The 20,907-nt window shown below is 40.1% G+C and overlaps 3 protein-coding genes and 1 long non-coding RNA gene across 5 annotated transcripts; all 4 read right to left on the bottom strand.

Annotated features, from left to right (window-relative positions):
• On the bottom strand, nucleotides 345–2,055 carry LOC110262410. The gene is made up of 3 exons (XR_002360739.1): nucleotides 1,690–2,055; nucleotides 519–607; nucleotides 345–402 (listed from the first exon to the last, which is right to left on the bottom strand). It is a non-coding gene; the product is annotated as an uncharacterized LOC110262410 (long non-coding RNA).
• On the bottom strand, nucleotides 2,088–3,426 carry LOC107636131 (protein POLLEN DEFECTIVE IN GUIDANCE 1-like; the record flags this gene model as incomplete). Its single annotated transcript, XM_021122357.1, has 3 exons — nucleotides 3,238–3,426; nucleotides 2,827–3,187; nucleotides 2,088–2,203 (listed from the first exon to the last, which is right to left on the bottom strand). Coding segments are annotated over exons 1-3 (666 nt in total), but the record flags the coding sequence as incomplete, so codon positions are not given.
• LOC107639005 (30S ribosomal protein S13, chloroplastic) lies at nucleotides 16,089–18,735 on the bottom strand. Of its 2 annotated transcripts, none has more exons than XM_016342411.2 (4): nucleotides 18,349–18,735; nucleotides 16,876–17,002; nucleotides 16,582–16,806; nucleotides 16,089–16,503 (listed from the first exon to the last, which is right to left on the bottom strand). In XM_016342411.2, exons 2-4 carry the CDS (start codon nucleotides 16,978–16,980, stop codon nucleotides 16,342–16,344), a joined length of 492 nt encoding a protein of 163 aa, XP_016197897.1. In that variant the 5' UTR covers nucleotides 16,981–17,002; nucleotides 18,349–18,735; the 3' UTR covers nucleotides 16,089–16,341. The 2 variants fall into 2 exon arrangements, with proteins under 2 accessions (XP_016197897.1, XP_016197896.1); XM_016342410.2 differs by having other exon boundaries at nucleotides 16,876–17,005; nucleotides 18,349–18,730.
• LOC110270941 lies at nucleotides 18,776–20,716 on the bottom strand. The gene is made up of 2 exons (XM_021120866.1): nucleotides 20,335–20,716; nucleotides 18,776–19,492 (listed from the first exon to the last, which is right to left on the bottom strand). Exons 1-2 carry the CDS (start codon nucleotides 20,491–20,493, stop codon nucleotides 19,346–19,348), a joined length of 306 nt encoding a protein of 101 aa, XP_020976525.1. The 5' UTR covers nucleotides 20,494–20,716; the 3' UTR covers nucleotides 18,776–19,345.

Genomic DNA, 20,907 nt, shown 5'->3' with positions numbered 1-20,907 from the left:
TTATTTTTCCAAATCCCTTCTTGCAGATTAATTTGGAGCTTCCTGCCAATTGTCACTAATTCAGGTTTGCCACAAACAATGGTGTACGTACTTCTTTGGAAGAGCAGGGATACTGCCACTCAAATTTGTGTTTATGAAAAATAAAAACATGGAGATAGCATAGCATATTGACACTGATTTCTGACTTGAATTAGTTCCCTTCCATTGTCAAGCCAAGATCTTTCTCACATGATCATTCATCTTGATTGAAAATTGACAATATGGATCGACATATGGAGAACTACTTATTCCCTATAACTGAGATTTATGTATTATGAAAATGCTCACCTCTAAAACATTGTAAGACCGCATATAATTTGATTGTTCCTTGACCACGGATCATATGATATATTAAGCTGATATCTGAGGCAGCATGATTTTAAGGATGAATAAAACAAATTCAGTATATAGCATTATAGCTGATCAACACAAAAATTAATGATATAACATACGATCATAGGAGCAGAGAATCAGAAGACCTGTCTGCTGCAGAAGAATGACTCCACAACTCATAATAAGAAAGCAACCAAAAAGTGATAATTCCATAGCAGACAACCTCTTGAAATGCCTGCCACAAGCATGATAAGGTCAAATTATAATACTAAAATTGATGGACTACAACAAGTTTTACAATTGAACACAAGAATTGGGATGAACAAGAGGATACTAATCAAAGTACAAGAACAAGTTGATTTTGTAGTAACAGAGATTGGTCTTATATTCAACTGAAAGAGTCAGCGACTAAAGGTGTGTTTGGCAAACACGTTGGGGAGGAGAGAAGCCCGTTTGAGCTTCTTGAAAGTTTCACTTTGATGTTTGGCAATTTTTATCCTTGTGAACGCAGAATTGATTCTGCCTCTGAACCCACGTTTAGGAGAAGCTCAAATTTGTAGCTTCTGCATTTCACGTTTTACGTTTCACGTTTAGGAGAAGCTAAAATATTTCTTTTTTACCAACCCTACCCTTCATTTTCTTTTATAAGAATGATACTAGTAACTATTATCTTCACAGTCATTCTTTGTAGTTCTTCCTACTTCTTCATAATTTTTTAGTTCCATTTTTTTTTCATCAAAATCGTTCAGATTTATTTCAATCACTGACAAATTGAAATTTTTTTATTTTTATTTGATTTTATTCATATGAATGAGTAGTATAATTCAAACAACATTTATTTTACTATAATTAATTTTGATATAAAGATTACCAAACATAAATCACCTTAACCCAAACTAACTTATCATCAAAATCAATTTTACAAAATCAATTTTATGCAAACTCTGGTTTGCAAACTGGAATCCAAACACACACTAATACAGTCTAGATAAAGTTCAAAAATTCAGGACCAATACTATATCCAATGTCTAACTGGATTTGGACCAACTGCTTAATCTAAAATGACACAGTTCACACATTCATTTCGTACTCATCATTCAAAGATCTACAGATATTTATAAGGCATTAGTAAGATTGTAATAGATTGACTCTATCCAAAAAAAGATGATTGCAACAGATGGACACTGCCTAAATCACTAACTCAAATTGAAGAAATAAATGCTGCAGAATTTTGAATTTTCTATAACCTAAAATCTCACATGCATGCCCAACTAACATTTTATTTTGAGGGAAGAAAATTTAGTAAAGGTGATAAACCTTGTCTTTAGAAGCTTCCAAATGGTCATCATGATTCTTGTTGGCATGCTAGTTAATAAATGAAAGAAATGAATCGAAGCAGACAAAGCAGCCAACATCAATAAGCTGCAATTACATTCTGTGTTTGAGTTGCCACAACAGAAAATGCACTAGTAGAATATGCTACTATATGTTAGCAAGGGTAAGGGAAGGTTTAATGTTTTTCATTTTTCCCTGAAACTTCTGAGTTAATTCCAACTATTGTTAAGGTAATATAGGCAGCTAAACCAGGAACATATATCCATAAACGACAACACAAAACTATAGCTAGAGTCATTTCAAATTTCAAATTATCTTCCCACTTTCAATCGAGAAAAGGAAGTGTACCAATTCGCATCCCCATGGCAAGCAAAAGATAGTGTCATAGACTCTGTCTCGTTCTTTTCATTTCCAAGTGTTGTACTCCGTAAAGAATTTCCATTGTGCATTTCTTCCAAGAAGTATGCTAGAGGAGATTTATCCACCAAAAATACATCTGACATAACAAATTAAAAAGTTTAAAAACAAAATATCACCACATGTTATTAATTAAGCCAAAGAGAAGACACACAGTATTCAGCAAAGGCAAGCAAATATTGCTTAACATTAAGAAGTATCACACGGACTGCCAGATTAGTTTCAATACATAAATAACCAGCCAAAGTATAATAATAGAAAAGGCATAAAAATATTATCAATGTCAAAATAATTCACTCTCATACACAGATATCAGTCAACGCTCAAATGGCCTCACTGCATTAGCCATTCCATCGATCAACTATATATACCCTTTGGAATCCAATGCAAAGCTTAGTTGTACCGTTTAGAAAAATCACAAATGAAATTGATTCAGTCATGTAATATTATACATTGGTTTGGATTCAGTTTGAGCTCCACCATAATTGAAACTGCATGAAATTTGTCATCTAGCATTTTCCATTTTTCATCTAGTTAACACCTCATATTATAATCATGCATGCAAAAGTTTTTTAAATACTGTTTCATTGAAAATACAACTTTCATCGTCCTCATTTCCTTCAAATTGAAAATTCAATCCATATCATGAAATATAACAGATGCGACAATGCATGCAGAAGATCAAGCAAGAATCTCACTCACAATTCGGACCTTCTGCCATGACACGCCTCCAATCCAACGATTCCACAGTCTCCAACTTCGCAACACCACCGTTCCGATCATTCTCATTCGTCAGCTTTGGATTCTCAATCGGACTCGCCTTCGCACCACCATCATCCTTCCCTCCGCCGTCAACTGCCACAGCAGCTGAATTCGCCAAATCCTCAGAGCTACCACTGTTCACAGCTCTCTGCCTCAGTTCACCAAAATTAAACTCGGTCGCCGGACCAGTACAAACGCTCGCCGCACTCTCCTCTGAGTCCTCTTCATCCACCGACGTTACGCTACCGGTGGAGTAAAACTTCCGAGCTCCGAGCTCGAATCCGTTGCAAGCGCTTCCATTCTGAAGCAGAAAATGCGGATCGGATGTAAACACGGATCAGCTCCCGTTACAGGAGAAGATTCTAGAAGCTTCTGGTCCTTCTTCTTCTTATTCCTTCTCTGCTTGCGGCTCTTGCGCGTCGTCGTCGTTTGCGTCGGGTCTGATTCTGCTCTGCTGATCGGAACAGCAGCAGCGTCGTCGTCATCACGGTGGCGGAGAACATCGAAAGAGGGTTTTCTGCCAGCGGTTCTTAACGCCATTGAAATCTACGAGAAGACGCTCTGTTTTTCGTTTGTTCACTTGTTTTGCTCCTTTGCTCCTTTGCTCCAAAGCAGAGTCCAACAGGACTCGTTTCATTCGCGCTTTTCCATTCCTCTGCTTTTGTGTGTGTGCGTGTTTTGGCGCTTTCTAATTTGTATATGGAAGTTAAGCTGGTGCTAGACTCGGTTATGAGAAGGAGCGGGGCTTCACATGAATGTGGTGTCAGGCAATAATGGAAATCGGACCGTGCGAGATTCCAATACCTACACGGACGGTCCGAGTACTAGCAACCAAAACGAACGGTTTGTTTTGTAGAGTGTTGGACACGTGTCACGCAGAGACCACTTCTCAAAGGGTACCCTGAATTATTATTATTAGGAAGTGAATTATTAATATTTAAAAAATAAATTTTAAAATGTAAACTGAATTATTATTTTTTTTTATACAACGTTTTTTTTTTTTGAAATTTTTTTAAAATTTTTAGTTATAATTGTTAGGAAATTAAATATTATTGTTGTTGTGAGTAATTGAATTTAGGAATTAAAACTGAATGATTAGTATTAATTTTTAAAAGTACGTAAGTTTATTTTTCGATTATAATTAATATTACAAATTATAATTTTAGATATTAAAAAAATTTGAGTACTATATCATAAGCTTGAGTACTAATTTTTAGCTATCATACCAAGCATGGAAGAAAGAGAGAAACAAGAAACCAAAAGAAAGAAGTCATTGAAACCAGAAGAAAGAAGTCATTGAAGAAAGAGAAGAAGATGCGGGTTGCTCTAATCCAGCATTCACACACTTTTATATAAAGTCACAAACAACTCGGACTCTGCGATTAGGTTTAGTTCATTTAAAAAAATTATAAGTTATTCAAATCGCACCCTGCGATTTCATAACCCATTTCACAAAAAAATTACACATTACTAACTACACAGAGGGTCCGATTTCTATCTGCTAAAAATTCAAAATCTCACCAATTCCAAATCGGACCCTACGATTTGTTGAGCCAAACTTAAAATTCAAAGAACTCGCACGGTCCGAGTTCTTCGACCTGACACTCACAAAAAAGCTGTCCCACAGATTGGTCTAGTACTCCAGTATTCTATATCTAGGAAAGACACGTACAAACCTTCCATATCGAAAAAATTTAGCCGTCTTTTGGTTCTCACCAAAGTTTTTTATTTGGAAAAACAGACAAAAATACACTCCGATTTTTACATAGTGTATTTTTGTTATGGTGTACTCTTTAATTTTTTAATGAGTTATTTTTATATACAAATATAAAATTTTATTGTTAATTATATTTTTTTGTGGCCTGAGTAATTTTTCTGGTGATAACGAAGGTAGGTGGTACGATATTGTGTGATGTGGCCAATTTAAGATGACACAGTAAAAAATAAAATTATTACTTTATTAAATTTATTAAAATAAATATAAGAAAATGGCACAATGGAACCACTGTTGATCCTCTTCTTTCGAACCCTAACACAGAGTGAAAAAAAATTATTCCTTTCCTCCCCTTTCACTGTACATCTTCATTCTGACCTTCTTGCAGAAAATCATTAGGAGGTGGGACTTCTGCTTCACTTTGCTGTTGGGTCGTGTTTCAGTTGACGTTTGGAATTTCGGGTTGTGGTATTGATTAGGTTATAGGAGCGGAATTGGGAGATGCTGGCTTATGAGTTTGATTGCAATTTTGGTTGGTTTTTTTTCACCCTGTGTTAGGGTTCGAAGGAATTGGAGAAGGAAGAGAATAAACAGTAGTTTCATTATACCATTTTCTTATAAATATTTCAACAAATTTCATAATGTAATATTTTTATTTTTCATGGTGTCACTCCAAATTGGCCACATCACACAATACACTGTACCACTTGACTTCCGAAAAAATTACTCAAACCACAAAAGGATAGAATTTTATATTCGTGTATGCAAATGAATGAAATGACTCATTAAAAAATTGAGTAGTACATCTGTCCATCATGTAAAAATCTGTTTCCTCTTTATTTTTCTAGTTTATTAGTTTAATTTTGATTTACTCTTTATTGTTGAATTGATATTATAAATTATTTTGATATATTTTTTTTCTTTATCAAAGATAGAGAGACTCGCGACCTCTTAGTGAGTATGAGAAAATTATACCATTTGAGTTATAATTCATTAGCACTTATAATGCCAGCTAAATCATCTAGTTATATTGGTTTTCCAACAACTATTTATACTATAGTTACGAAAAATAATTATTTTTTGGTGATGTAATAATACAAAATTAAATATATGTGTAAAATCCTTTTATAGTGTTACTATATTAAAATTAAATTATTATTTTGTTCACAATAGATAAATATGCAAGTTATTTTAGTATTTGTATTTAATGAGTCCTGTTACGATGGGTAACTGGAGATTATTGGGTTGGATTAGTTTGGCTGGCCCAATCATCGGAATGAGGAAGTATCCAAGCGGATTGATGATCCAAGGCCCCCGTCCGACTTCGGTATGAGAAAATGGGGGGGGGGTGGTACCTGCAAAGACACTCCGATGCCAAAGTCAGCAAAGGGAGCAAAACAGGTCTAGAGAGTATTGGGTCTTGGCGATACCTGAGAAGTGTCAGTGTATTTATAGTGGTGAACCCATAACCACCGCTAAAGTAGTTCCGCCATTTAAGGTGGATAACCGTCCTATTATCTTAGGGAAGTTGAGACATGGCTCCTGGAAGTGGTTAGAGAGATTTTAGGGCAGTTACTCATTTGAATGAGTGTTTATTTGCCAGCTAATCCTCGTCCCGACTTCCTTAGGGCAAGTCGTGGTAAGAACCGACTTCATATAGAGAAGGTCGGTGTAGAGCTCAAACGTCGCGTCCGTTAGAGGTTTGCGTAGGTATTAATTACCTTGGTAACGGTGCACCCATTAATGACCGCTTTTCGTTTTTACCATTATGCCCCTAACGTATCTATAAATACTTTCTCTCTCTTTCGTTATTTCGTTTCTGCGATTTTTCAAATTTTCTTCTCATCCGTTCGTGGAGCATTTTTGCTTGAAGGCTTTCATTTTCCTCTACCTTTTTTCAGGCAAAGGTTGGTTCTTTCTCCCCTTCTCTTTTACTAAGTGCTTCTGTTTGCATGCTTTTTATTATTTAGAGGGAGAGAAGGTGACGTTGTAGGCTTCTGTTTAACTCCATGCCCCCTTAGGTACTCTCGTTTTTAATTCTTTCCCTTTTCCTTTGTAGGTTTTCGTCATACCTTAGGAAAGAATGTCTTCTGTAGAAGTTCTTGCTCAATGGGTCGATGTCACGGTCTTAGGAGAGGAACCTTTGGTTGATACCGAATTTATCACCAACCTTCGCACTCATCACCAAATTTGTACTTCTGAGGAGGATGAGCCGAAGTATGAATTGGTGGTCCCGGGTCCGGAAGACCGGGTTTGTTTCGGGAGGGCTTCTGAAGTAGCCCCTCATTTCTTTTACATGTATGAGAGTATGATCACCCGTCTGGGCATTTTTCTCCCTTTTTCTGATTTTGAGGTTGCCATCTTACGTCACTGCCGAGTTGCTCCTACTCAACTTCACCCCAACTCTTGGGGCTTTCTGAAAATCTACCAGTTTATCAGCCATGCTTTAGACTTTCCGACTTCCTTGAGGATTTTCTTTTATCTCTTCCACATGACCAAGTCCTTCAGTGGGCAAAATAACAAGCAACATTGGGTGTCTTTCCGAGCTATACAAGGTCGGAGAGTTTTCACCCTTTTTGATGAATCCTTCCATGACTTCAAAAATTATTTTTTCAAAGTTCAAGGTGTAGAGGGTCACCACCCCTTTTTCCTGGATGAGAATTCTTCTCCTCACTTTCCTCTATACTGGTTGGAGGCCTCTCCCTGTGAGAAATATAGTTTGGATGATCTGGATGAAGTGGAGGCAGCCATTGTGGGGTTCCTCCGAGAAGTGTGGGGGAGGGCCCCATATCTGGATACCAAAAAATTTCTCCAGGGGACCTTTGTCCAGGCACAACTAGGTAGCTTTTATTTTTCTACTTTGTTTCCGACTTGCGATTTGATTTTACCGACTTGTCTGACTTTTTGGCTACTAATTGTTTGTTACAGAGATGGCGAAGAAGAACTCCAGTGAGTCTTACCAGAGAGTCCAGGAGGCCAAGGCGAGGTCCCGTGCCAGGACCGGCGGCGCTAGGGTAACTGGTCCTCCTCTTCCTCCTCCTCCTCCTCCTTCTTCCCGAAGTTTGGGGACTCCTTCTCAACCCATCGTCATTTTCTCCTCGGCTTCTTCTCAGCCGCCCCCTCCTCCCCGATCTTCTCCTGAGCCAGAGAAGAAGAAGCGCAAGACTTTAGAGTCTAGCTCTTCTTTTGAAGGTGAGGCTAAGGTGGATGCTCCTGCATTTATCCGGAAATACATCTATCCCCATACTCGTATAGGTATTGATGATGTTTCTATCCGGAACCACCTCACTATTCTGGCTCAGGAGAATGTCAAGGTGGCGGCGGTGTGCACCAAGTTTCTTGATATTTTTGAGAAGACTCCTCTTAGCTCTCTGGGTTCAACTTCGAGGGTTGAAGAGTTGGAGGAGAGGCTTCTCATATATCAGAAACATGAGAAGGAGTTGAAGAAGGAGGTCGCTGAGTTGAAGGAGGAGAGGGATGTCCTTCGGGAGAAGGAGAGCAAGTTACAAGCCCAATGCAATATGGAGGAGGGCTTGAGGAAGAAGGCCCAGGAGAGTTATTCGAGGACCTCGTGGCGGTGAGGAAGGACTTGTTGAATTCTCGGACTGCTTATGCCGAGTTGGAGGACTCTATTACTGAAGGAGCCGAGGAGGCCTGGAGGATTTTTAAGGAGCAAGTCGGGGTCCTTGCTCCCGACCTTGATCTCACTCCTTTGGATCCTGACAAGGTTGTCATTGATGGAGCCATAGTTTATCCTCCTCCCTCCCCTAAGCCTGTCACCGATTCCGATCTGAAGACTCAGGGGCAGAGGATAATCGAGTCCCCTCCTCGTCCAAAGGATGCTCCGAGTTCCTCAAGGCCTCGTTCAAAGGATGCTCCGAGTTCCTCAAGGTCTCATGGAACCTCCTCTCCGTCTCCTATGGATACTTCTCTCCCTGGTACTGATGGGGCTCCGACTACTCTTTCTGGCTCTGGTGGTGATCCGACTACTCTTCCTGGCTCTGGTGGTGATAATCTCTGAAAATTTGTTGGCTATATGGGGGCCCGGCCTGTGGGTCTCCTCTTTTTTAAACTCTTTTTATGTTTATTGTGGTGATTTGGTTGACATTTCTCTTGGCCTTTTGAGGCCGTAAACAAAATATTTATAAATACCCTTTTTTGGATAAGGGTTTAAGTTACCTTTTGTGTGCATGCTTTTCTGTTTTTGATACTTTAGGAATTTTTTCGACCTTTTTGAAAACCTTTTTCTTTGGCTTGTCTATCCTCCTGAGCTTTTTACTTTTAGGACAGTCTTTTGACTTTTTGATAGGTTTTTCGATCTCTCTTTTTTCATTATTCCTTATACTCAACTTTGTGATTTATTGAGTTTCTATGACTTAGGTTATTTTTGCGATGCGTTTTTCTTTCTACTCGGCTTTTCACTCCGACTTATGAGTCGGTATGTTTCCGAGTCTCTTACCATCAACTTTTATAACCTCTTTACACTTACTTGTACCTCATCGTTTTATCCTGATGACCATCTAGGTCGTTCATGGAATTTTCACGTTTTGTCGAGCTTAAGTCGGCGCGTTTCGTAGAAAGAAAAATAAACGAAAAGGAATTTATAAGAGATATTGTAAAAGATCTTTATTTATTTGGAAAGGTACTTTACTGCTACTAAGGGTTTTTAATAGTCTATTCCCCCTTAGCCTCTACTATGATGCCTCATTAAAAACCCTTCTTCAGAAAAAACCCTTTGACTTTTTGGGAAAAAATCGTGAAGTTAGGAAAAGAGTACATCAGTGAGTAGAGTTCGCTTTTAACTATAGTACCTTTTCATGTTACAAGCATGCCACGATCTTGGTAACTCGGTGCCGCTTAGGTCGGTTACCTTATAATAGCATTTTCCTAAGACCTCGCTAACTTTGTAGGGTCCTTTCCAATTGGCAGCGAGCTTTCCTTCCCCCGATTTGTTGACTCCAATGTCGTTTCTGATCAAGACCAAGTCGTTTGGGGTAAAACTCCTTCGGATGACTTTTTTGTTATACCTGGTAGTCATCCTTTGTTTCAATGCTGCTTCTCTTATCTGGGCTTGTTCTCGGATTTCGGGGAGCAACTCAAGCTTCTCTTTGTGCCCCTGTATGTTCCCGATTTCATCATGGAGAATCACCCTTGGGCTTTGCTCACTGATTTCTACTGGTATCATAGCTTCTACGCCATAGACAAGTCGGAAGGGTGTTTCCCCAGTGGCAGATTGTGGCGTCGTCCGATAAGCCCATAACACTTGTGGGAGCTCTTCTGTCCAGGCTCCCTTTGCTTCTTGTAATCTTTTCTTTAGCCCTGCCAGTATGACTTTGTTGGCTGCTTCGGCTTGTCCATTGGCTTGTGGATGCTCCACTGACGTGAACTGGTGTTTGATTTTCATACTGGCCACTAGGCTTCTGAAGGTAGAGTCGGTGAACTGAGTTTCGTTGTCTGTAGTAATGGAATAAGGTATTCCATACCTCGTGATGATATTTTTATAGAGGAACCTCCTACTTCTTTGGGCTGTGATGGTGGCCAATGGTTCTGCTTCTATCCACTTTGTGAAGTAATCTATTCCCACGATCAAGTATTTGATTTGTCTTGGCGTTTGGGGAAAAGGACCTAACAAATCCATTCCCCATTTTGCGAAGGGCCATGGAGAAGTTATACTAATGAGCTCCTCGGGGGGAGCCACGTGGAAATTTGCATGCATTTGGCAAGGTTGGCATTTTTTCACAAATTCTGTGGCATCTTTCTGCAAGGTCGGCCAGTAGAATCCAGCTCGGATTACTTTCCTGGCTAGCGACCTGGCTCCGAGATGGTTTCCGCAGATCCCATTGTGGACCTCCTCTAGCACTTCAGTGGTCCTTGAGGTCGGTACGCACTTCAACAATGGCGTTGATATTCCTCTTTTATAAAGGATATTTTTCACCATAGTGTAATATTGTGCTTCCCTCCTGACTTTCTTAGCCTCTTTTTCCTCCTTAGGGAGGATGTCGAATTTTAGGTATTCAACCAAAGGATTCATCCATCCGAGGTTGAGCCCGGATACCTCAAGAACATCTTGTTTGCCCTCTGCTTTCACTACAGAGGGCTCTTGGAGAGTTTCCTGGATCAGGCTTCTATTATTCCCTCCTGGCTTAGTACTTGCTAACTTGGAGAGGGCGTCTGCTCTGCTATTGAGATCCCGAGTTATATGCTTAACCTCGGTTTCAGCAAAGCACCCAAGGTACTCTAGAGTTTTTTCCAGGTATCTCTTCATGTTTGGATCGTTGGCCTGATACCCTCCATTTATCTAGGAGGTCACCACTTGAGAGTCACTGTATATCATCACTTTTGTTGCACCGACTTCTTCCGCCAGTTTCAATCCTGCAATCAGAGCTTCATATTCTGCCTGATTATTTGAAGCTGGAAATTCAAATTTGAGGGATACCTCTATTTGAGTTCCCCTTTCATCCACCAGTATTATGCTTGCGCCGCTTCCTGTCTTGTTTGAGGATCCATCTACATAGAGTTTCCATGTAGTTGGTTTTTCCTCTTGGTCTCCTGCGTACTCTGCTATGAAGTCGGTGAGGCATTGGGCTTTGATTGCTGTCCGGGTTTCATACTTCAAGTCGAACTCAGAGAGCTCTATTGCCCATTGAACCATTCTCCCTGCAACATTCATCTTCTGGAGGATTTGCTTCATGGATTGGTTCGTTCGGACTCTTATTGTGTGTGCCTGGAAGTAAGGCCGTAGCCTTCGTGAAGCTATTACTAAGGAGTAGGCAAACTTCTCTAGTTTGTGATACCTTAGCTCGGGACCCTGGAGAACTTTACTGATGAAGTAAACTGGATGCTGTCTGACCTCGTCCTCCCTTATCAGGGCTGATGCGACAACTTTGTCTGCTACGAACAAATCTAGGACGAGATCTTCCTCGACTAGAGGTCGGGTTAGGATTGGTGGTTGGCTCAAGAACCTTTTGAACTCTTGGAACGCTTCTTCGTATTCTAGAGTCCATTCGAACTGGCGTCCCTTTCTTAATAAAGAAAACAGCGGAAGGGATTTGAGTGCTGATCCTGCCAAGAACCTGGAGAGGGCTGCAAGTCGGCCATTTAATTGTTGAACCTCTCTTAAGCAAGTTGGGCTCTTCATTTCCAGGATAGCTTTACACTTATCGGGATTTGCTTCAATCCCTCTCTGTGTTAGCATAAAACCTAGGAATTTTCCAGCCTCTACCGCGATGGTACACTTTGTGGGATTTAGCCTCATCCCGTGTAACCTTAGGGTGTCGAAGACCTGCGAGAGGTCTGACAAAAGGTCGACTTCTTCCCTGGTTTTTACTAGCATGTCGTCGACGTAGACTTCCATTAAGCTCCCCAGGTGAGAAGCGAACACCTTATTCATCAGCCTTTGATATGTGGCCCCTGTATTTTTTAATCCAAATGGCATGACCACGTAGCAAAAATTGGCTCTGGACGTGATGAATGATGTTTTCTCCTGGTCCGGCTCATACATCGGGATTTGGTTATATCCCGAGTAGGCATCCATGAATGACAAGTATCGATATCCCGAGCTAGAGTCTACTAGGGTATCAATACTTGGGAGTGGATAAGGGTCGTTGGGACATGCCTTATTTAAGTCAGTGTAGTCAACACACATTCTCCATTTACCATTTTGCTTCTTGACTAGCACTACATTTGCTAGCCATGTTGGATATTTGACTTCTCTGATGAAGCCGGCTTCTAGGAGTGCCTGTACTTGCCCTTCCACCGCTAGAGCTCGTTCCGGGCCGAGCTTGCGCCTCCTCTGTTGTACAGGTCGCGACCCCGGATATACCGAGAGCTTGTGGGACATGAGCTCGGGGTCTATCCCAGGCATGTCGGAAGCTTTCCAGGCAAAGAGGTCAGAATTGTCTCTTAGGAGCTTAGTCAACCCTTGCTTTAGGGTTTCCCCAGGTTGGCTCCTATGTTGGTATTCCTCCCTTCCTCTTGGCCGACCTGTATTTCCTCAGCTTTTCCTCTTGGCTGTGGCCGTAGCTCTTCTTTGGACCTTGCACCACCGAGCTCTATGGCGTGAACCTCTTTGCCTTTTCCCCTCAGGTTCAGGCTTTTATTGTAGCATTTTCTTGCTAACTTCTGGTCTCTCCGCACCGTTGCTATTCCCGCAGGTGTCGGAAATTTCATGCAGAGATGGGGGGTAGACACCACCGCTCCGAGTCGATTTAGGGTAGCTCTACCGATTAGGACATTATATGCTGACCCTACGTCGATGACTATAAAGTCTATGCTCAGAGTTTTGGATTTTTCTCCCTTTCCGAAGGTAGTGTGGAGGGGTAGAAATCCTAGTGGTTTTATTGGCGTGTCGCCTAGCCCGTACAAGGTGTCGGGGTAGGCTCTTAACTCCTTTTCATCCAACCCTAGTTTGTCAAATGCAGGCTTGAAAAGGATGTCTTCCGAACTTCCTTGATCTACTAGGGTTCTGTGGAGATGGGCATTGGCTAGGATCATGGTTATCACCACTGGATCGTCGTGTCCAGGGATTACTCCTTGCCCATCTTCCTTTGTAAATGAGATGGTAGGAAGGTCGGATGATTCATTTCCGACTTGGTAGACTCGCTTGAGGTGTCTTTTGCGAGCGGACTTGGTGAGTCCCCTCCCGCGAATCCGCCTGAGATCATATGTATATGTCTCTCCGGAGTCTGCGGTGGTGGGTCTCTTCTATCTGTGTCATCTCGCTTTCTCTTCCCATGATTATCCAACCTTTCTATGAGATATCTGTCAAGTCGGCCTTCTCTGACCAACTTTTCTATCACATTTTTAAGGTCGTAACAATCGTTTGTTGAGTGACCATATATTTTATGGTACTCGCAGTAGTCGCTGTGACTCCCCCCTTTTTTATTTTTAATGGGCCTGGGAGGTGGCAGCCTTTCAGTATTGCAGATCTCTCTGTATACGTCCACTATGGAAACCTTTAGAGGAGTATAAGAGTGATATTTCCTGGGTCTGTCGGGACCGAGGTCTTCTTTCTTCTTGGGCTCCCTCTCCCTCTCTTTTATCGAGGGAAGGTGCCCAGGTCGCCAACTCGACTCTCTCAGTCTGGCATTTTCCTCCATGTTGATGTACTTTTCAACTTGTTCCTGTACATCACTTAAGGAGGTGGGGTGTCTTTTTGATATGGACTGTGAGAAGGGACCTTCTCTAAGTCCGTTGACCAGCCCCATGATAACTGCCTCGGTGGGCAAGTCTTGAATCTCTAAGCATGCCTTGTTGAACCTTTCCATATAATCTCGTAGAGGTTCTCCGACCTCCTGCTTTATTCCCAGGAGGCTCGGTGCATGCTTTACTTTATCTTTCTGAATGGAGAACCTCATTAGAAACTTCCTCGAGAGGTCCTCGAAGCTGGTGACCGACCTTGGAGGGAGGCTATCAGCGCGTCGCGTCAGAAGCATCAGCCAGATACATCCGACTTTTAAAGTTGCTTAAATGATGCTTCGGATCGGTGGTTCCGTCATAGAGGTCCATATCAGGGCTTTTAAAGTTTCTTGAAACTTTTGCCCTCATTATGTCCTTACAAAAAGGGTCCTCCCCTCCTGGGGGCGACTCTTCTCGATCGCACGGGAGTTCCAACCTTTGAGGGAGGATTCTAACTTTAAGAGTTTTTTCTCTAACTCTTTTCGTCGATCCATCTCCTCTCTTAGGTGCTTTTCTATCTCCCTTTGTCGCTCCCGTTCCTGTTCCAGCTGTTCCAAGCGACTTTGGTGGACATGGACTAGCCCCATTAGTTCAGTTGCGTGGGGTGGTCCATCCTTTTCTGATTCACGCCCCTCCGAGGAATTTGTCTTCGGATTTTTAAATCCGGAGGTTCCTTCCCTGTGTTGGTCATTGGTTTCCTGGTGGAGGGTCAGGTCTGCGTCGTTGTTTCCGGTATCCAGATTCTCTTGTTCGGAATCCGACGCCACATGACCATCTTCAGGGGATACATCCGCCATTACTGGCTGATCTCTCGGGTCCCCGGCAACGGCGCCAATGTTACGATGGGTAACCAGAGATTATTGGGTTGGATTAGTTTGGCTGGCCCAATCGTCGGAATGAGGAAGTATCCAAGCGGATTGATGATCCAAGGCCCCCGTCCGACTTCGGTATGAGAAAATGGGGGGTGGTACCTGCAAAGACACTCCGATGCCAAAGTCAGCAAAGGGAGCAAAACAGATCTAGAGAGTATTGGGTCTTGGCGATACCTGAGAAGTGTCAGTGTATTTATAGTGGTGAACCCATAACCACCGCTGAAGTAGTTTCGCTATTTAAGGTGGATAACCGTCCCATTATCTTAGGGAAGTTGAGATATGGCTCCTGGAAGTGGTTAGAGAGATTTTAGGGGCAGTTACTCATTTGAATGAGTGTTTATCTGCCAGCTAATCCTCGTCCCGACTTCCTTAGGGCAAGTCGTGGTAAGAACCGACTTCATATAGAGAAGGTCGGTGTAGAGCGAGGCTCAATCCTTCAAATTGGGCCTTTCATCTGGACCTGGGCCTTATCATTGGGACAAGGTATGAACAGTGGAAAATAAATATTTTTTAATTGAACAATTAATAACCAAAACTAAAATACATTTGCGGCGGATTTGAGTGGATAATCACTAAGCACTGACTATGCTATAAAAATAAGTGACTTTCGAGAATTGGTGCGAAAGTGTGAAGAGAGAAAGAGAAAGAACGAGTCACAACTCGCAACTCAGAACCCAGTAATAAAAGAAGAATCACGGGAGACTCCCGAATTCTAAAATCCAAACCTTGACGAAACAAAAATCCAATTCATCTCTCAAATCCAATTTTGCATTTCTTTCTTTCTATGATCTTATTTGCGATATTCTGCTGCAACTGTCTCATTTCAAATTTTCAATAGGAAAAAACGGAACGTTGTTCTAGTTTTGCTATAATTTAGGGTCAATTGAATTAAAATCGTTAACTAGAACTATAGTCTGTCTCGGTTGATATTCTATTTTTAGCTCGAGAAGCTTCATCTTAAGTTTGGAGGGTAAATTTTAAGCATTAGTAATGAAGACTAAGCGATTCTCTAATCTTTTCTTAGAAAATAAAATTCATGTCATAAGTATTTGGTAATTTGTACTGTGCAAGATTTCTTCTTGTAATAATTAGGTTTTGTTAAATGAAAATTTAGGGGGAAAAAAAGTTGCCGCCTTTCAAAGGCTTATACATACTAATGAGGGAAGAGCTTTATCAATTAAAACTATTGGGAAAAACTCGGCTCTAGCTAGATTAATTGACATTCAAAAAGGAATTTTGAGGACATAATTTAAAAAGGTATGGCTAAGAATTTCGACAAATTGTTTTGTCTCGCTACAAAGGTACAACATTATGTTCTGAACTGGTGCAAACATTAACAAATTACATTATTTTTCAGAGTTACTATCAAGCTGCAAGATGAGGCTAAGAACAGAAACAGAGGAGAGAACAATTGCAAATGTGCTAACTGAAACATTGAATAAACTCGAAGGAAAATTACTTTCTCATTATGCTTATTATCAAATAATCTGATGCATTAAATAATTGATTATACAAATCACACTCCAATAGTAAAACTGCATTTTAAAGAATGCATTCAAATTACTCAATTGCCCCATGCAGATCAGGTATATAAGCTAGTAATAAGTATTTTACAAAATAAGCACAGATTACACAGAACGCAGCATTGTTAATAAGAAATTACAAGGAATTGAATTGTACTCACGGAATCGATTACTTCTTCTTCTTGCCAGCAATAGCAACCTTCTTACCCTTCAAGGTCCTGCAATTGTTCTTCGTACGTTGTCCTCGGCAAGGAAGCCCCTGAATATGCCTTATTCCTCTGTAACATTGAATCTCCTTCAATCTCCTTATATTCAGCGCATTAAACCTCCTCTGAGAAAATAGATAAACACATCAATAAAGTAATCTTTTTTTTAATTAATTGAATGGTTTAACCGAAAGGAAACTAACCAAATCGCCTTCAATGACGTATTTGGAGACTTCATCTCTAAGAGTGATGAGTTCCTCTTCGCTGAGATCCTTAGTGACCTTGTTGTCCATGCTTATATCGCAGAGAATCTTGCGAGCTCTGCTCCTTCCGATTCCATGGATGTACTGTAGCGAGAACTCGATTCTCTTGTTGTTCGGAATCTCCACTCCGCCAACTCGAGCGCACTCTATGCTTAACCCTCTCACCTGAGCACACAAATTCAAAATTAAACAAAGAAATGTCAGAAATGTTAGGTAGAGTTTGTTTTATGTTACCTTGGGAGGGTTGAGAACAGGGAAATAGACGGCTCTGGAAAGAGGTCTAGGGTTTGAGATTAGGGCGAGAGAGGGAGCTACGGGCATTGGTAGCGTTTGTGCCATGCTCGAGTTGTTCTTTTCTCTGCTGCTAGAAAAAAAAAACAGAATAGAAAAATAATCCTGATAAGCAAAAACAAAACAAACAACAAGAGCTATGAACAAAAACAAGAACAAAAAACCAAGGTTGCGAGAACCAAACTGGTCAATGAATCGGTGAAGTGACTGGTTCAATGGTTTAGTGGTTCAACCGGTTTAATTAAATATAAAATAAAATTATTAAAATTTTATACAATTTCAAATATTTGAATTCAATGAATTGTAAGCTAATAAAATTCAAAATTTCACAAGTTCACATAATAAATTATCTATAATTTACCATTAAAAGTTCACAAACAACTTTAAACATCAAAGTTTATAATTAAAAAAAATCAAAATGCACATATATGCTCCTCATCACAAATCATAATCATCACAAAGTAAACTAACACAAGTGTTCAATATTAGCTAAGATCAATTATTTGGTATTCTTCAGACTAATTAAGGCATTCCCATATAAAGTACACTATTAAGGAAACTAACATTAAGTCATATATGCTACTAAGCAAACCTAACACAGGTTCATATAACTCAGGGCTTTTCAACAATTTTCTTGTCAGCTTTAGATGATGAGGCTATGTATATTGCAACATTGGCACAGCAAACAAGCTTATCAGTTCTGAAAACGGATTTTTTTCTATTATAAAATAAAAACAATTATTTATTTTCCAAAAAAATCAGAGCCGGATCAATCAATCAGAAAAAAAAATCAAACTGCATCAATCAGAGCCGGATCCAATTGAAGAGCACAAGTACCTCAATTACATATTGACACACTTATTCCCAGCAAAGCACCATCAACAAGTCAGAATCAGAAAAATCAGTAACCAACAACTCAGAAATCAGAATCAGTATAATAAAACTTAACAATGCAGTGAAGCACATAAAGGATAACACTTATCCGCCACCAGAAGAAACAACAATAACAAACAAATTTTTAAGTTTAACTAATTTTACTCACAAACAAGGCAACAACTAATAAATTAACTCAGAATTAGAACAATAGCACAAAAAATAACTCAGAAAATTACCAATAATCAACCATAATTAACCCATAAGTCAGAACAAAATAACAACAATCCAGTTAATAACAGGGAACAACGAAAAAATTAACAATTAACCCATAAAAACAACAATCATCAATCAACATAATTAAATCCAGAAAAACAGCAATTAACTCCCAAAAATGAAACTGAAGAAGCGGTGGAGGGATGAAGGCGCATCTCAGAAATTCAGTAATTCAAAATAAGCAGAAATTAACAAACTCAATCAGAAATCAGAAAACCAAACAAAAGTACAAAACAAGCGAAAATAAATTGAAGCAGCAGTGTTTACCGGCGGCGACGGAGGAATGGGAAGTGACGGCAACGGAGGAGGGGAAGTGACCTCTGACAGAGAGCAACAGACGGCCCGAAGAGGGATGCTGGCCCCGGACAGAGAGAGAGAGCACGCGTCCTTCGTGCGACGGCGACGAGAAGAGGAGCAATGAGAACTAAGAAGAGTTCGTCAATGCAATGAGAAGAGTGCGACGGCACCCACGCTTTGTCCCGCCGCCGGCGACAGTACCCTGTACCGGAGAAGAAGAGTTCGGCGATGAGGGACGGTGGGCTTAGGGTTAGGTTTCAGAGTGTGAGAGAAAGGGGGTGGGGTATTTCTTCGTTCTCCCTTCTGATTGCAATCTTCATTATTTGATAGCTAAGCTATCCCTATCTCTTCCTTATCAGAATCTGCTTCACATGTCAGCCCCTTATTTTATTTTTTCGGGTCATGGGTTAGGTTATCCAACCCGACCCGAGAAGCTACCGGTAGGCCACCCCAGGCAGATCAACTAATGGAAGACATCTTCTTCTCCAAACGCTGCGCTGCGCGTGTCATCTTTCATGAGTCCCTGACGCTGCTGGATGCTCTTACCAAAAGCAACTGAGTACCTGGAGGATTATAGTATTCTGGTGGATCATGGAAAAGCATGGCTTCTCGCAGTTGGTGACGCTTTCCTTCAGTGCCTCCATATTGAAATGTTGTGGCTTCAACCTTAGCTGCTGATACATAGATGTATGTATGTATGTATCATACTGCTTCCTACCTAGACAAAATATGTATGGTCACTACAGAAAATATTTGCAGGCAAAATTCCCAGCTTCAGATTTCCATCAAATGCATAAATAAGTCCACTGTCATCACCAACCGATGGTCCTAGGCTTTTGCGTACGATATCATTAAAGCCATTCTGATCCCATATCTTGTCATCAGCTAGAAGCATTTCTTTCCATTGCTTTGCCAGCTTTTGCGTACGATATCACTTTTTCTTACTTTATTTGATGTGGGATTAACTTCATACACTCCTTACACTTGCAACATTAACACTCATCAACATATCATTTTCACCTTCGAGACTGTCATCAACAACTGTTGGTATTAACTGATCACTTGAAATCAAAACATCTGCTTCTGGATAGCGAGCAAGATATGGAAGCGGGTTCTGTTTTATGAGTGCATAATTGAATGTATAAGTTATCAAAGAGTAGCATACAAATTGTGCATAATAAATGCAACAGATAAGAAATAATAATAATGATAACAGAAAACTAAAGAAAAGAGATTAAATAAGGCTTGAATGGCTCACCAACAAGAAAATTAGTGACTTCCATATCTGTCAATTGTTTCACCCAAGTCAAAATAAAATCCATGAATGCATAGTTACCAAAGGTCACTATTACAACATTATCTTTCACCCTTTGCTGAACCAGCTCTTTGGTCAGTCGGAAAGTCTCCAAAGCGAGCATCATTTTGTCGAAATAAACCTTCTTTAAAGGAAGAATGAATTTTCATGCTAAAAGGGTATACTAGATTGAAGCTAAAACTACCAAGCACAGCCACAAAAAGCTGCAATTTTTATGCATACAACAAGTCAACAATAGATAACAGAAAAATGACTTCCAACAATAAGAACACTACACACTATGATGAGCACACAGCAACATTGTTACAGTCCTAAGATTCAGAAGGGTACATCAGATTCAAGCCAAAACTAGCAAGTCCTTGCAGGGCAATAAGCAAAGGCATGATTTCTGGAGAGGCATAAAAGAAATTTTACTTCACAAATCTTCTACATAATTGAAGATAAAAAACTGAAAACTGATTTCTATGATAATCTACTCTCTTTCTTCAGCTTAAAAAAAGTGCTTTTCCGGCGAAATAAGCTGAGATAAACACACATTTATTGAGAAAGCAAAAGACACACATATGATCGAGAATGCATAGAGAAACAGTAAAAGGAAGAGTAACAGCAGCAGAAGTAAAAGAAGTAAGAAAGGAACTCACGAGAGAAGGAAGAAGAAACAGTGGAAGGTGAAGAGAGCAAGTTGTTGGAAGAGTAAATTGCAGAGAAGACATAGAAGAAGGAAACAACGATTCCAATGATGACAACGGTGTAGATCGTGAGGAACAGAGGCTTCGATTGGGCCACTTCCTCACACCCATTTCTCCACGCCATTACTGTAACGTTTGTCGCAAATTGAAGAACATGAACCACTGCTAACTTTGTTGTATCAAACACATAATCAGCATCATTGGTTCATGTTCGAGTTTTTGTTTCTAGCTTCATTTCATTGAGTGAAGAAACCAGAAACCAGAACCCATAACCCATAACCCAGAATCGAGATTTGGGTTTTGGACTTTTGGTGATTGGAAGAAGCAAATGAGATTGAAAAGTTTCCCAATTTTTCTATGGGTGTTGTATCGATGATGCGCGGGCTTTTTTTTTCTTCTAAAAAACAATATTTTTTACGTAATAAATAAACAAACAGAAAAACAATTTTTATATTATTATATTTAAATAAAAATAATAAATAAAAATATATTTTTACGTAAAAAATTTAAACATATAATTATTTT

This window comes from Arachis ipaensis, chromosome B04 (assembly GCF_000816755.2).
Source record: "Arachis ipaensis cultivar K30076 chromosome B04, Araip1.1, whole genome shotgun sequence".
Lineage (NCBI taxonomy): Eukaryota > Viridiplantae > Streptophyta > Magnoliopsida > Fabales > Fabaceae > Arachis > Arachis ipaensis.
Note: the sequence above shows the minus strand (reverse complement) of the source record. Positions and strands in the feature narration are given on the sequence as shown.

Coding starts and splice junctions, on each gene's coding strand:
- LOC107639005 (XM_016342411.2), bottom strand. CDS start 16,980: ATGGCACAAACGCTACCAATGCCCGTAGCTCCCTCTCTCGCCCTAATC. Junction 16,807..16,875: donor CTGTTCTCAACCCTCCCAAG/GTAACATAAAAC, acceptor TTGTGTGCTCAG/GTGAGAGGGTTAAGCATAGA. Junction 16,504..16,581: donor ACGTCATTGAAGGCGATTTG/GTTAGTTTCCTT, acceptor CTATTTTCTCAG/AGGAGGTTTAATGCGCTGAA.
- LOC110270941 (XM_021120866.1), bottom strand. CDS start 20,493: ATGGGTGTGAGGAAGTGGCCCAATCGAAGCCTCTGTTCCTCACGATCT. Junction 19,493..20,334: donor TGTTTCTTCTTCCTTCTCTC/GTGAGTTCCTTT, acceptor CTCATAAAACAG/AACCCGCTTCCATATCTTGC.